Source organism: Fukomys damarensis, unplaced genomic scaffold (genome assembly GCF_012274545.1).
Source record: "Fukomys damarensis isolate Sample0158 unplaced genomic scaffold, DMR_v1.0_HiC HiC_scaffold_32, whole genome shotgun sequence".
Classification (NCBI taxonomy): Eukaryota; Metazoa; Chordata; class Mammalia; order Rodentia; family Bathyergidae; genus Fukomys; species Fukomys damarensis.
Window position 1 is genome coordinate 40,037,249 of NW_022900944.1, and position 17,004 is coordinate 40,054,252.

A 17,004-nucleotide genomic window follows, 5' to 3' on the forward strand; every position below is an offset into this window, starting at 1 on the left:
AATTATCTCATTAGGATCTTATATGCTATTACAGTTTATTCACACCAGAGAAACTATTCGGTATTTACACATGTGTGACTTATTTATTTCACTTATGAGTATATCCTCAATATGTATCCATTTTCCTATGAAGAGTCTAATTTCTCATTCTTTATGGCTGAGTAGTATTCCATTTTATAGAAAAACCCCATCTTCTTTATCCAGTCTCCAACTGATGGGCAAATGGGCTGTTTTTAAGTTTTAGCTATTATAAACTGTGCCACTATAAACATAGGAGCACATATATCACTGTGGTATGATTCTTTTAATTATTTTGGAAAGATACCCAGCAGAGGGATGGCTGGGTCAAATGGAACTTCTAGTCCCAGCTCTTTGAAGTATCTCCATATTGATTTCCGTAGTGGTTGCACCAGTCTGCACTCCCACCAATGGAGAAGGGTTCCTTTCTCCCCACAACCCTGCCAACATTTGTTATTGTGTGTTTCTTGATAGCAGCCATTCTTTGTGGGGTGAGGTGGAATCTCAATGTTGTTTTCATCTGCATTTCTCAAATGACCAGTGATGTGGAACATTTTTTCATATATTTACTTGCTACTTTTACTTCTTTGTCTGAGAAATGTCTGTTCATTTCAGATGCCCATTTTTGAATCGGGTCTTTATATTTGGGGGCTGATTATTTTGAGTTCTTTCTAGATAATAGTCCTTTGTCTGAGGAGCAGCTGATAAAAAGTTTTTCCCACATTGTAGGTTGCCTCTTAGTTCTGTTGATGGTTTCTTTTGCAGTGCAGAAGCTTTTTAATAAGATGACATCCCAGTTGTTGATTCTTTCTGCGAGTTCCCATGCTACTGAGGATTTGTTCATAAAGTCTTTTCCTATGCCAATATCTTCCAGAGTTCTGCCTAAGTTATCTTCCAGCAAGTTTAGTGTTTCTGTTTTAATACTTAGATCTTTAATCCACTCGGATTTTATTTTAGTGCATGGTAAAAGATAAGGGTCTAGTTTTAATCTTTGGCAGATTGAGATCCAGTTTTTCCAACACCACTTATTAAAGAGGCCACCCTTCCTCCAGTGGGGATGGTCAGCTCCTTTGTCAAAGATGAGGTAGATGAATACATCTGGAGTCGTTTTTGTGTCTTCCAGTCTATTCCACTGATCTTCAGGTCTGTTTCTTTGCCAGTACCATGCTGTTTTATCACAGTGGCTTTGTAGTATAGTTTCACATTGGGAGTTGTCATACCCGCTTCCATGGGTCTGTTGCCTAGGATGGCTTTTGCTATTCTAGGTCTCTTATGGTTCCAAATGAATTTTTGGATTCTTTTTTCTAGTTCTGTGAAATATAGTGTTGGAATTTCAATTGGCATTGCATTGAATGTATATAGCAGTTTTGGTAGTATGGCTGTTTTCACTATGTTGATTCTTCCTACTCAGGAGCAAGGGATAGCTTTCCATTTTCTTACATCCTCTTCGATCTCTTTTTTCAGAGTGCTGTAGTTTTCAGTGTAGAGGTCTTTTGCTTCGAGAAAGAAAGAATTCTGCCTGCAGACTACTGTGAATTTGAGATTACAATACCAACTCTTCCCTAGGCTATCTTGATCTGCAAATTTCAGCTTGCCAATGTTGTCATATACCAGCTGAATTTTCAGAGTTAGTAAGTAGCCGGTCACTTGTTGAATTTCTACTTCCCAAGATACAGAAGTGGGGTGTTGTTCTGAAATGGTGTGATTGTGTGAGTAAAAAGTTAAATTATATGAAACACCCGGCACTGCATAATGTCATATGAAGTGTGAATGTGTGCACATGTCCTGTTGAACTGTTGTCAACCAGTAAGTCATGTAAATATTTCCTGTATTATTGTAGATCATTGTTGCATTATCTTTCATATGTATACCAACAATCTATCTGAAATTAATTTCATAATATGAGAAAAAGACCTTATAATAACCCCTGATGTTTTAAAGATAAAGCCTGTAAAAAGACTAAGAACACTTACCACTCAGCAGCTTTCTGTTTGTCTGTAAGGACATACACGTGATGCTTCAAAATGATGGGTTTCCACCGCATTTCATCTTCCTTCCTTTCTGCTGCATAGCTCACGTTCTTTTCCACACTTCAAGTTGTTTCCCTTGATAAGAAGGCATCTGCCTAGGGCACAGATTGCTCATATGTCTTTCTGAAGACTCCCGATCCCTATAAGCCCACTACTCTTTGCAAGGCTGTTGGAGCATTTCTGAACTATTGGGGAATATAATGGAAAGAGCCCAGCACACCCCAGCCATCTTTGTAATCTTTGTTCACATAGGCTGGACAGGGAATGAAAACGGATCGATGACACAGGCAGGAGAAACAAGAGACTTCTCTGGAGGTCTAAGTCTGACCCTAGCTGTTTGGTCTCTGATCTTATTTTTTCTCAGTTTTGGGTCGCAGCTAGAAATTCCCTGGCAAGTGGACAAGTGCCAGTGGTCAGCTTCCCGCTGTGCTTGAGGGTGCACAGTAAAGAGCCCAAGAAAGCCCAGGAGCTGTGGTACAAACACATGGCGTCCACTTGTCAATTTTCCCTGATGCTTGAACTCCTCCCTTCCTTGGAGAAATGAGGAAAGCTAGCGCCCTCTGTAGTTCAGATTTCCCGGTGCCCGAGTGGGCATGGGTAATTCAGAGTGAATGCACATCTTATGAGGGGTTCTTAGTCACCCCTAAAAATAAAAACAAAATAACACTGCTGCACGAGAGCAGCTGGATATAGTGTTCATTAAATGCAGCTAAAACAGGTTGTGTGTTCTCAAAGACACACATGATACCTGAAAGAAGAATATAGCGAGCTTTTAGGAGAAAAATAAAGGTGGGGATATGCTTCTCTCTCAAAGGCACAGACATTTCTCAATTCTAAGGATGTGGATTCCAGCCAGCTTGTGAAGTCTCTTAAATTAACAGGTTGTATGGGGAGTGCTGAGGTGGCCTTATCTAAAGTAAGCAAGTGCAGCTCCATTATGACAGGAAAAGCGATACGAAAACTTCTAAAGCCCAAGACAATGAAAAAATTAAGGACTTTGTGTAATATTCCAAGTCACTAAGTGCTTTGACTCTGCTCTAATAGTTAAATCAATACCCAAAAGCAAGTGATGGAAACTTAATGTGAAATTTCTAGGACACAATATAGAAAGAACAAATTATTAGCTATTATTATTACTAGAAAGAACAAATTATTGACTGTAAAACAATATAAGACATGATGGGTGTCACCATACATAAATGCATTTTGTAGATAAGTACATAAATATATTTTAATCTAGCTTCACAGGAATACCTTCTATTGTGCTTGAAAAAATTTTAGTGGAATTGCTCCCTAAATTAGGCAATTGTTCTTACAAAAATTATGTCAGGATGTCGTTCCTAAATTTTTCACTTAAGAGAAAACAGGTAATAAAAAGAAAACATGCCCAAACCTGGTTTATGAATTATTTAATGATGTAACACCAAATGTTAATATTTGTAACACCAGATACGTTTTAGTATCTCCTTGGCGGAGTGATGCATACATATGTTCTGGGGGCCTGTTGCTGGTTAGTTAGATTACTGGTTCTGAAGATCTTCACAGTGGAATAATGTTACTAAGGAAATGGTTAAATAGGCCCTGTGGGGACCCTCAGAGCCTGCCGTCGATTGTATTAGGTCGTAAATGACAGAAAACCAGCTCAAAGTAGCCTATTAAAAAGGGATTTATGGACTCTCATAATTGCAAAATATGACTTCTGAGCTGTCTTGACCCAAAAGATCAGTCTCTTTAGGGCTTTCGGTCTGTTTGTCCACCTCACAACTCTGCTGCTGCCCTGCCTGGTGTCATTTCTCACACAGGCTCCCTTTGTATGGCAGGTCAGGGGGATTTTAAAACTCCAGGCAGCCTTTCATTTCCCAGGTAGAAAAGGTCTCAAAGAGAACTTGCATTAGTCCATGCTGGGTCACGTGTCCTTCCCGAACCAATCACAGTGGTCTGAGCCGGAGTACTCTTAATTGTGCTGAGGCGGCCTAGGTCTTCCACTCCTATGTAAAGGGAAGGATGCGGCCAAACAGTTCTTTGATCAGAAGAGACATGTAGGTTGAAGGAGGAGATCATCCTGAATGACAAGGAAGGGCAGCATTTTCATAAGCCACGGAATGGAAATCACAACTATACAACCCTTTCCAGCTGTAGTGTTGTCTGACCCAGAGACCGAGGTCTTGTGGAAATCCTGCACAAATCCCCCCAAACCATCCGTCCTACTGCATGGGTCGTTAGACACCACCTGCCGCCCCTTGCTGTTCTGGGCTGGGTCTGCTCAAAGCAAAATTAGGAAGAGAAGCTTCTCTCTGTTGCAGCTTCATCAAAGTATATCCTCCGTTGGGAGCCTCTTTCCTAAGGCGATGCCCCCATGCTCAGTAGGGAGAGGATTCTGGAAGCTGTGTCTGTAGCCCAGGATCCTGCTGTTCCTACGGATGATTGGTGAGAGGTGAGCCCCAGAATTGAGCGCACCACATATTTTCTGAGGGACTTAAAATCCAATCTAGCAAGTCAGATCTCCCGTGTGGCTGAACCCTGAACATGACAATTCAAGGACTGGCTTTTTATTCTGAAACAGAAAAAAGCAAGGGACTGAGGAAGAGAGAGAGCGAGGGAGGAAGAAGAACAAGAAGGAGGAGGAGGAGAGGAGGGAGGGGAGGGGAGCAGAGGGGAGAGAAGAAGAGGAAGAGAAGGAAGAAGAGCAATCACAGACTTGAATACAGAGCAATACAGGCAGGTGGCAGAGAGAGTCTCAGACCCTTTCTAATTTCCAATTTCATAGCCCTTGAGGTCTGGCTCCTCTCTACCCTGTCTGCCCTGAGGTTCATTTGAAATGATTTCAAAGGCACCTTTTTTCAATAAACTGGCTGGAGCTAGTTTCTCCTCGATTCCGACCAAGCGTCCTACCCACAAGAGTGACTTCTAGGAAGCAGCAGGAGGAAGCTCTGTTCCAGATACAAGACTGATGAAGCCCACCATGGTGTGGACAAAGTGGGCTCTGTCCCAGGAGCGCTGAGCTGTGGCACGAAGGTGTTGAACAGCTGGAGCTACCCCCAGACACTCACCTCCGGTGGGGAGAACCGGGGCAGTGTCTCACCTGGGGAGGAGATGAGGGCCAGGCACAAGCAGTTGGATATGTGATGTGGCCACTTCACCTGTCACACCGCTGAGGATCACGTAACCTGGCACGGTCTTTCTTCCCATCAGAATTAACCTTGCAGCCTCCTGACTCAGAGGGACAGAGCTAAACTGACTGCCACAACCACTGCTTCCACGGGCCTAGAATGTGTCAGGAGGTCAAGGGAGCGAGCAGTTTCATCTGAACCTATAAACTGTCATCGTTGCTAACACCATGTGGGAATCATGAGTGTTAGCTGTGAGTATTGTTGACTTTGGTAACTCCATGTTTGTTGGGTTTCTCCAGTTTAGCAGGTGGTGCATTTCCTTTGTGGAATTCCTGGAAGCTGCAGTTTCTTGTCTCTGACCTTCAGATGTGTGGTTGTCTGGGTTACTACTACCCACGGTGGTTGTTTTTGTTGAACCTGTTTGCTCTTTTCCTGTGTGAACTTTCATTTACTATGGTAACCCCATCCCATAATAGTTTGTGGTATTTTGCTTTAAAAGTCTGATGCTTGCCAGCAATAAAAGTCGCCTTGATCAGACTCTTGTCTTGGCGTCCTTCCTTTCGCTCTGCCCCATCTCCACCCCGCTGCTCTTTCAGGTTTGAGGCACTGCTGGACAGTGCTCTGCGTCGCTGGCTCTCGACAACAACAACCGCTACACTATGAATTGCCTATAGTATAAACAGTCATAAACAGTTCAATTACATGACCTCGAGCAAGTCACTTGAACTCTCTCTCATCAGTATTTTTCTCAATTTTTTAAAAAAATTTAACATAGAACTCTTCATAGGATTATTGGGAAAACTAACACTGTGATTTGAATGTTGGTGTCCTCAGGTTGAAATGTAATTCCCATAAATTTTAACAGTGGTAACTATATTCCGAGGTCAGGCCTAAGAGCGTCCACCCTCATGAATGTATTAACTCTATTACAGATGAACCAGGCTCACTACTGCAGGAGTGGGTGCATTCTATTTTTTTTTAATAGCATAAAATTATATGTAATCATAGATTCATATAATTATATGTATGGAGTATCACGTAATGTTTTGACACGTGTACATTGTGTCGTGTTCAAACCAGGGTACACATATCTACTGCCTCAAATGTTCATCACTCCTTTGAATGGAAACATCCAAAATAATTTCTTCTAGTTTCGTCGGAAGCATGCGATGCATTATAGTTCTTGGCTATGTCACGGAACACCAGGATGTATGCCGGCTGACTGCAGGTCAGTATCATTCACCAGCTGCTCCCCAGTCTGTCCTGTTTCCTACTCTCCTCAGCCTCTGAAAACCCCCCAACTCTCACCTTCTGCGATTTATCTTTCTGAGCAGGGCCTATTTAACTTAATATAGTGCCCTCCAGTTCCAGCCACTGTGAAACTAAGGACAGAATTTCATCCTCTTGTGGCTGGATAGTAGTCCACAGGGTACGCAGTACGTACCCCATATTCCTGACTTGCTCTGGCTCTGGACTGACTAGGGAGTGGGCTCATGCTAAAAGCTCAAGTGCACGCTTCTGTCCCTGTCAGCTTCCTGCCATGGGGAGGTGGAGTGACAAGGCCTTTGCCAAATGCCAGCCCCTGGATCTTGGACTTACCAATTTCCAGAATTGTGAGAAAATAAATGTACTTTTATTATAAATATTATAGTATCGTTATAGCAGCACAGTACTGACTGAAACAAATAAATTTATGCATATAAGGGGCTTGATAGAGTGCTCACCACACTGTATTAAATAAATGTCGCCTCTTGTTATTGCTGAAAGTATACAGGGGCAGAGGAACTCTCCCTTTTGCAAAATTATTTCATACACCACTCTAGACAGTTGAGGAATCACATAGTATTGTCAACTTATCTCTGCTGTTTGGCAGAAAATTCTAGTAGAAAACATGAAAGAACACATTTGAGCTCTTTGAAAAATACTTTCCAAAGTATATTATTTTCTTCTAATGGATTCTCAAGATGAGAAGGGTGAGATAAAGGAGTCTCGAGAATGTCACAGGTTGGGACTTGCGGCATGGAGGTGAGGTGGGCTGTTTACAAGAGGTGAGCTTTTACCCAAGGATGTGAGGAAATCGCAAGGATGCCTAATTCTCGTCCTCGCCGGGCAGATGAGCTGACTTCAGAAGTCGCCTCCAGATTCTCAAAGTTCAAGAATCTTCAGAACAGGTGGCTCCATTTTCAAGAAACGTAGATTTTTACGCCACCTACTGGTCAATTTTGAAAAATAATCGTATTTGTCTGCGCCAAGAAGCAGTGCCCCATTTCCCTGTGTGGGAACCACGGAGGTACCCAGGCATCCACTTAAGCTAAGCTTTCCAAGGGGTACCCCTAAAATCTCTCCTGAGATGAGAACAGTAGCGAAGGCCTGCGTCTGACCAGCAGGAGGCACAAGTCTAGGACTGGCTTTTATAGAACCAACAGTTTAGTTCCTCATTCTCTGAGGGCCTCTGGCTGAATTACTTCTTCCTCTCAGCCGGATTCCTCACCTGTGAATCTCACTGGCCCGTCACTGCTAACTCTAGTATGTCATTTGAGATTTCAGGTTCCTCAGATTTGGTCGAACAGACATATCTACCTACGCTAAAAGAAAAAAGTCAAAGGTAATTTTTCACATTATAATTTTATTTCTAGAAGCTCTCTAGTCACGTGACTTAATTCTGCTCTGGACAATTTGTTTCCCCTCTATCTTATCATTTACCCACAAATTTCAGTAATTTATTGACCTTTGGGGAATTTAAATATTTTTACTTTGCCTCTTTTTGCTTTTATGGTTTCTGCCTCACTGAATTCCACTCTATTATTTCCTCATTTCTTCACTTATTTCAGGTTTAATTTCCCTTTACACTTCCCAGCTTCTTAAATTCACAGCAGAACACTGATTATGGGCATTTCTTCGTACATTTATAAGCATGTAGTGCCATAAATTTCCTTATGAGCATCACTTTACATCCTCCAAATTTTTATTGTACTTTCAGTTTTATTTAGTTAGGGATGTTTTCTAACATCCCACGGAATTCATTATTTGAGTCATGTGTTATTATGAAGTATACTGACTTAATTTCTCACATTTGGTTAACAGTTCCTTCTTCTAATTGTTAAGTACACTAGGAGGAGTGAGTACATGGACACATCTTTTTATACCCCCTTTCCTTTCCATCCCCTCCCCTCTCCCCATTCTTAGCCCCCTTTCCATTTACAAACTATTTTTACTCTGTTGTAGCCAAAGAACAATCTGTACGACTTAACTTTTTTAAAATGTATTCAGACTTGTTTTGTGCTCCAGAATATGGCCTACCTTGGAAAGGAGCCGCATGTGCTGGAAAAGCACACATACTGTGCCGTGATGGGTAGATTGTTTATAAATGTCAGTTAAATCAGCTTTGCTAATATTTCTTTACATCTTCTATACCCTTCGCTTTTTTTTTTTCTGTCTTTCCTATTCCATCAGTTACTGCAGAGTTGAAATAGCAACTGTCTTTATGGATTTGTTTGCTTCTCCTTTCAGGGCTGTCAGCTTGAGATTCATGTACTTTGAAGTTTTGTATTTTGATATACACTTCAGAATTATGTCCTTGACCTTTCTACCTCTGTGATCTGCCTCCCTGTAATATCCTTGTCTTGACAACCATGTGCTGATACTACTGCAGTCTCACTCATTTCTGTTATCACATGGTTTAAGATCTTTGGTATTTTTTCATTACCTATTTATTTTTTTATTGAAGGAGGTCCTTATTTACTTTTTGGTAGACCTGATGCTTATACTGACTTTCTTTTAGTAAGCATGTAGTTGGGCCTTGCTGTTACTTACACTTTGACAGTCTATATTAATTGAATTGTTGTTATATTTAATTCAGTTATCAGTACAGAAGTAATGTTCATCACCTGCCATTTGGGCTCTCTTTGACCCCTCTGTTGTTCATTCTTTTTCCTCCTTCTTTTGGATCGCTTATACTTACTATCCTACCTTATCTCAACTTTTGGCTTACTGCTTTTTTTGCTATGTTGAGGTGTATCCATGTCTTTTCCTTATGGTTAACAAATGCTTTTTCATCACAGTGTAACTTCAATATTTTAATATATAAAAATGTAAGAACCTCACAACAATGTGGCATCATTTATGACTTCCATCCTTGTACTGCTGCTGTCGTTCATCATTTCCACAAATATTATAAACCACACAATATCTCGTTTTTGCATTTATAGTTTTAGAAAGTTAAAAACGAGCAAACTATTTTTTTAACACTTAACCAGATGTTAACCACTTTTGGCATACTTCATTTATGTACATTAATTGTCCAAATATGTTTATTCACTTCCATGTTTCAAGAATTGTCTTTTAACTCTCCTTGGTGTGCAGACCAGCTAGTGAGAAAATCTTGCTGCTTTTCTCTGAAAGTTGTCATGTTGCCTTCATTTTAAAAGATAATCTTAAAGTATAAAATGTAAATTTAACGTATTTTTTATTCTCTTTGTAAGCAAAATAACTTTCCCATGGTTTTCTGATTTTTCCATAAATCTGCTTTAACCCATACCTTTGTGTATGTAACATTTTTTTTTACAATATTTTGCTATTTCCCCATGTTTTCAGCAATTTATTTATAGTATTCTCTAGTGAATGAATGGATTTTGTTGAGTTCTTCAAACCTGTACTTATAATTTTCATCAATTTGAAAAATGCGGGCCCTTGTTTCTCTAAATAGATTTCCTGTTCTCGCAGTTCATCTCTCATGGGACTCCAATGAGTATATTTTTACCATTTTGCATTGTCACAAAATTCATGGAAGAAAATCTTTTTTAAAACTTCATGGCAGCAAAATGTGAACTCGGCTCACATAAGGTGGCTTCATCTTTATCACTCCTACTGGGAATAAGCAAAGGTTTCACTCAGAAATAATGAGTTTAATTAGCAGGCACTGCCAGATCCTGCTGAGGCACTTTACAATAGATGGCACAGGGAAAGTGTGAATTCAAAAACTCATTCTGCGCTGTTCCAGTAAGGGATTGTGTTGTTGGTGTTCTCAGAATTGCTATTTTCCCTGAAAACAACAACAACAAAAAAAAATCACTTGGACTGGGGATTTAGTTCAGAGATTCCGCAGCCTGCGGGGCAAGCACAAGGTCCCGAGTTTGATCTCTGGTACCAAAAAAAAACAAAACAAATAAAACCAATCACTTTATTTCATAGAGCAAGTTAGCAAGATTTTGGGGGCGGGGGGTACTGGGGATCAAACTGAGCTAAATCCCTGGCCCACAGCAATAATTTTTAAATGAGCCTATTTTCGGTACAGTTTTGTTGAGATACAGGATCAATATTAATAAATATGAAAAATGCAACTGACCCTTCAGATATGTAATCTAAAACTTACAACATAGTGACACACCAGTCACAGAAAGGTCACATTTGGCCATTGGTTTGAATTTTCCCCAGTGTGACACTTGTTTCCTTAGTGACTTACAGACAGCATCGGGATCCACTCCCCCTTCATCTCCTTGATACCAAGACCCTCTTCACCAAACAGCTGGATACCTGGAGGGCAGAGGGCGCTCTTGTCTGCCCCTGTGGTGCTGTCTGGCTGTCTGGCTGGCTAGGGGAGTTCGTCTGTCTGCCTGGGCCTTTGTATGTTCAGAGGCCTGTCCCTCTGTTGCAGGGGGGCCTTCCTCAGGGTCCACCTGGCTGACTGGGACATTGCTGTGTGCCTTAACACATTTCCAGCACTCAATCCATGTTCTGGAAATATAATTGTAGTATCTATATTATGTATAATTTAGTGTAACAAATATATATAACACGTTATAATTTATCATGATAGTCATAAGACCTGACAATATTTAATGATGTTAACACTTTCATGGCCTACCATGTACCAGGTGCTATTTTAGGTGTAAAATTGGGTCACTTAATCCCCCAGGGACATCTAAGCAAAGTAGGTACCACTACTAACATCCCTACCACATTGATGAAGAAAGCCAGGCTCAGAAGCCTGTCCACCCCTAGCCAAGCTACAGTGACCTGCCTGAGATACCCTGTTTGCCTGGTCTCAGAGAGCATACTCTTCACCAACCTACGTTCACAGGCCTAAGAGTTACAGAGTATTATTTGATTATATATTCTATATTCATGTACATTTTAATTATATAAATTAGTAAATCCTTAAAGTATATAATTACTCCAAATTCTTTATGTATTATCAACTTTTACTTTATAAAGAATACTAAGTATATTGGCTATATATATATTTGTTATAAAATCGTTTTACTGTGTGCATTTACATATTTCTCTATATTATATACATTTTCTTATAATTTTGTTTTCAACATGTTTATTATATACTGCTTTTCTAAACTTAGGTAAATATATTGTATCATACATAAATTTATATATTGCTTCTATGTTTTATATATATATATATATATATATGTATATATATATATGTCTCTTATCTGTTGCCTATGGTATATAATAAGTATACGGTATCGTATCAACAACTGGTATTCACTGCCTTAATTATAATTACAACAATTATACCCAGTGCCAAAGGCTTCCACTTTGCAATCGCTCAAAGTAGGCTAAAAATCTTTATTCTCTTCAGCTCAAGCAATCCTCGGACACAGGCATGGAAGTTCGAGTTGGTGCTTCACAGTGGGGAAGCCTTGGCCGGGGGCACTTGAGATGCTACAGGGCCCAGGAAGCCTCTCGCACAACCCCAGTCAGGAAGTGACCTCCCATCCGTTCAGCCAGCCCAGAAGCCGGTGTGGCCAGTCCAACGTCAGGTGCCTGCACCCCTTGCACCGCTGCCCCAGCCGCGCCCTTACCCAGAATTTAGCCCCCAGGTGACGGAGCCGGGACTCCACTAGGCTAGGCGCTCTAGGGCTTCACCTAGTGGGGCTGGGTGTGGGGTCAGTCAGCTGGCCAAGGAGAGAACAGAGACTAAGAGCGGACAATTTGGAGAGCGTCAAACAAATGGAGAGACACAGACCCAAAGAGCCGTCCAGAGACAGCCTGTGAGGATCCGGGGTCGAAGATCGAGACGCGGCGATCAGGATAGGCGCGTCTGCACCCGCGTTCGCCCTCATTCTCAAACTGTCAGTTTGGAGCCCTTCTGCTAGTTGCCCAGGCCCCTCGCAGCCTTCCGTGTACAGCACCGCTCTCCACGCTTCCCGGGATGGGACGATCCGATCCAGACTCTTAAATTCCTCTTCATTTCTAGGCCACTGGAGACTGGTCCCTGCCCTGGGCCGTCGAGCACGCCCCCTTTTCCTGTCAGCCAACAGAGTTGCGTAGAGGGCGGTGCGGCGCTGTCGTCATCCGAAGACGACGTACAACCCCCTCAAAGCCACGCCCACAAATGTACCCCTTCTCCTTAGGTTTAGAAACCTAATCTGTATGGCTCAGTCCACAGACCCAGCGTAAGCAAGTGGCTCATCTAGATGAACACTGTTCATCCTGCACTTTTCTTTCGCCAGCTGCATTCTCAGGTGCCAAAAGGATATCCGGAGCTTGAGCTTCCGTTTTTCCAGCGCCGCCGAGCCCTTTGTCCGATCACGTAGACCCACGAGTAATTCCCACTTCGAAGAGACTCTCCCCTTACCTTAGATCCGAGTCCCATAGGCTGACCAAACTGCGCGCGGCACTCCGGCTGGACGGGGTCACTGGCCGTCAAGCATCCGCTCCACCCCCGCCAAGTCTTATTCAAGCCTTGCCTTTCTTGGCGGATAAAGAATGAAGTTGTCTCAGTTGTGGGGAAGCACGTTTATTGAACTGGCGCGAGTATCCATTAGGGGTTAAGCTGTAAAAGTCCTCAAGTGAAGAGAGCCTTCGGTTGGTCCGGGAGACTTCAGCCAAGGCTTGAGCGGGTACAAACACCAGCCGATCCACAGTACTTGTCCTGGTGTGACTTGGACTGCGCGGGAGGTAAAAGGTAGACTATTCCGGATTGGGCCAGAGGCAGAAAGGCCCGCCCTCTGCACTCCAGGATTGGCTGAGAGAGAGCCGCGCCCCCTCACGCCGGCGGCCGTCAGTAGGAGACGTGAGCCGTTCTCGCCCGACTTCTGCTCTCTAGCCAGCTCCACGTGAGTGTACAGAAACGGCTCGCAGGGTTCCCGACTTGATCTGAAGTAGATCCGGGAGAGGCGCGCTCCATCTTAACGGTGAGGGAACATCAATAGGCTGCGGGAGTGGGGCGCCGCGGGGCGCGACTGAAGCTCCATAACCGGAAGTGTCTTCTGAGAGGCGTCGTTTCCGGAAGTGTGGCCGAACTGCGGCGGTACCCGGAAGTGTGGTGCTGCCCCGGCCCCGGGAGTCGGACCAGTTGAGATACAGGGATTAAACAGGTGTTTATGTATCTTTGTTTCCTCGAGCCAGTAAAGCCCCTCTCTGCGGAAAGTTTTGGAGGGTGCAAGCATTTGGACATGATTTTGAATGTCTCTTCCCTTTGAAAGCCGTGGGAGAAACAAGCCCCGGGAATGTGTCCAGGGGGCCTGGCTCTATAAAGGCTTCTGAGAAGTTTTCTTTCGCTGCCTGTCACCCCCGATTCCTCCCCCCAGGGATGTGCAGATGGAGGCCGGCGGAGACACTGCTGCCCCAGCCCCCAGGGGCGCGCAGGACTTGGAGGGCACGCAGTTCCCTAGTGAGGAGACTGGAGATAGTGGAGTTCAGTCGGGCCCGCCGGATCCCGGAGACACGAACCTGGAGGAAACAGGTATACGTTGCCCTCACTAGCGTCTTGTAAGGAATCCTGGGGTTGCGGAAGTCATGTTGGGCAAGGGAGAGAGAGGATCGACCGAAGATCATTAGTGAAGTCTTTGAGGACTCAGGGAAGTATCTTGAAGCAGTAGGCGGTAATAGTAGACTCACTGGTATAGTTCAAATCATTGAGAAATGAAAAGAAAGTCAGTAGGTATCAGCTGATGTTCACCCAGTGCAATTTTGTGGTCCTGGGTAGATGCATCCTTTTTTTTGAGGGGTCAAAGGTAGGAAGAGGGACCATGCCTGTTTGTCCAGGAATATATTCATTTTAGCGTTGGCAGGCCTTTATTCTCAGAAAACTTTCAGTTCTGGGCAAATCGGAATGTATTTGGTTTGAGTTTAGGTGGCTGATGATCAAAGAGTCCATCCACTTGGGGTGAGAGAGGTTCACTGGGAGTTTAGGGTATTTAGGTTGATGAACATGAATAGGGTCAAAGGAGGAACTATTGAGAAGTTTGTGTTTGGGATGGGAAAGGCAGCGATCTGTGGGGACCGGTAAGCACTTAGTGCCTACCTCATCGAAAACTCAGTAGAGGGTTGTTGAGGAACCAAGTGTTAGTGTTTGTTAATGGTGATCAGTGCGGGAAGAGGGTCCATGAGATTTGGAGAACCAGGTGCGCGGTGTGTTGGCGGAAGGGTGACACCAGATAGCGGATGTGTAAAGGTGTCACTGGGGAGTGTGGGAAACACTTTTAGTCACTTTAGAATTAGTGGATGTTAATAGGGCCACTGGGGAATGTCAGCCAACATCACTGAGGATAAACGGGTGGGATCTTTCAGTCTTGAGAACTAATGGCAGTTACTAGGAAAGGGTAGTTAGTATTTGGAGATGTGGGGTGTCAGTGAATGCCATTGAGAACAAATGAGGTCCCTGAAACTTTAGGAGAAAATTAGAGATACTAGAGGCAAATGTGTAACTATCATCTTTGGGTGAATCAGGAGACATCAGGGGAATAATCAGGTGTGTCCGGGAGGCAGTAGGCGTCACTAATGTGCTGGATTTTAGTGAGTGTTAATAGGGTTATGGGGAACAGCAGTGGAAGTCTTGAAAAGTCCTGTGTTAATGAAGGCTAGTGGTGGCCATTCGTGGAGGGGAGGAAGTGGATGTGGGAACGAGGGTGTAAAGTCACTGTGATGGGAAAGGGGATCAGTGAGGGTTGGTGGGGACCCGATATTTACATTATTGGAGGGTCAGTCTTAGAGTAACATAATTTGTGGATCAGGGCAGTCAGTGAGAGTCCTTGAAGGCACACATTAGTGATTTCACGACGCTAATGTGGGGCCCTTGGGGGAAGTGTTAATGCCTTAGTGGAAGTAAACAGAAGAAGTGTATAGGGGTAAGGAGAGTCCTGAACACCTGGGTGTTAATGGCTATTTTTTTTTTCCCCAGTATGGGACACTGACTCCAGAACCTTCACCCTTCATGCTGTACTACATCCCCAGCCCCCTTCTCCATTTTTTGTAGTTTATATTTTTTTATTTTGAGACAAGGTCTCACTAAGTTGACCACCCTAGTCTCGAACTTGTAATCCTCCTATCTCCATGCACCTAGCTTGTTAGTGGATATTAAGGGCAGTCATTGGGCGAATTGATGAATTAGTGAATATCATTCAGAATATCAGTAGTTGACCAGAAGAGCCCATCAGAGTCATTAGAGATCAGTAGGCATCCTTGAGAATAAAAGTTTGGGGAGTCAGAGGCTGGAGAGATCAGCTATAAGTGGATGTTAACAGTTGTCATGAAGAGGGGAGTGGATATCTGCAGAGCAAATAATGGGTCATTGAAGATGATATTAATGGTCACTCAGAGACGATGGGATGCTTTGAAGACCTGGAATCGGCAGCTGTTGAAAGAAAATAACTAACATTCACGGACACAGAGGATCTAGTGAGTGACAGTTAAATCAAACTAGATTCTTTGGGTTTTAGGAGGATCATGGGAACTTAGTAGATACCATTCGAGAGGTCCCAGTCATTAGTCACTGGGAGTCACTGGTCCAGCAAGGGAATACTCAGGTCTATCAATACGCAAGGGCGGTCGGGAGGCTGGTAAGGATTTGGTGGGTCGTTGGGGTCTACAGGCAGACGACCCACCAGGGGCTCCCTTTTAGGATCCACGGCCGAGGATGGGCCACCCAGCCACCTGTCACCACTGCCCCAGTCAGAGGGCCCATCCGGCACCTGTGAACCCTGGAACTCTGCGGCCTCGGACAGGAGTCCCATCCATGGCCCTGAGAGCAGCTCCGGAGACCCCAGTGACGAGGACTGGCGCGGCCAGCGGAAGCACGTGTTCGTGCTCAGTGAGGCTGGGAAGCCCATCTATTCCCGGTACGGCAGTGTGGAGGCGCTGTCGGCTACCATGGGCGTGATGACGGCCCTGGTGTCCTTCGTGCAGAGTGCTGGGGATACCATCCGCGCCATCCATGCCGGTGAGCAGAGGGGTGGGAAACGGGATGGGGGTCGACTGTGTATCGGGACTGCCCCCCTCTGTCTGGCCGGCTGGGTGCTGAGTGGCTGGGATCAGAGTAACTGGCTGGATGCTCCCTTGTCTGAGAGCGTGGCTGTGAGGGCTTGGGCTGAGCTGGGTGTCCCGGCTGTGCGTCAATCCTTGTGCCATGTCACTGTCCTCGCCATCCCCACCCCTTGCTCCCTCTCGACATCCCATGGTGAATCCCCGGGGTCCGTAATCACCCAGTTTGTCCTTGCCCTCGTCCGGGTGCCAGAGGTGCAGGGATCAGGTCAGGTGTGGTGTGCGCCGGGTCACTCCTGGTCCTGATCCGTCTCTACCCTGCCCTCCTCCAGAGGACCACAAGCTGGTGTTCCTACAGCAGGGCCCGCTGCTGCTGGTGGCCGTGTCTCGGACTCCTCAGTCAGCAGCCCAGCTCCGAGAGGAGCTCCTAGCGGTGCATGCGCAGATTGTGAGCACACTGACGCGTGCAAGCGTGGCCCGCATCTTCGCACACAAGCAGAACTACGACCTCCGCCGCCTGCTGGCTGGCTCCGAGCGCACGCTGGACCGGCTTCTGGACAGCGTGGAGCGAGACCCGGGATCCCTGCTCCTGGGCGCCGTGCGCTGTGTGCCGCTTGCCCGCCCCC

The 17,004-nt window shown here is 44.6% G+C and overlaps 1 protein-coding gene across 1 annotated transcript in view; it reads left to right on the forward strand.

Moving 5' to 3' along the window:
• The first annotated feature begins 12,784 nt into the window (after positions 1–12,784).
• Positions 12,785–17,004, forward strand: part of Mon1b (MON1 homolog B, secretory trafficking associated) — an 8,544-nt gene continuing 4,324 nt past the window's right edge. The window contains exons 1-3 of the mRNA XM_010609509.3: positions 12,785–13,862; positions 16,020–16,337; positions 16,711–16,998. Of these exons, the coding sequence (XP_010607811.1) occupies positions 13,718–13,862; positions 16,020–16,337; positions 16,711–16,998 (751 nt within the window). The 5' untranslated portion in view covers positions 12,785–13,717. The remainder of the gene's footprint in view (positions 13,863–16,019; positions 16,338–16,710; positions 16,999–17,004) is intronic.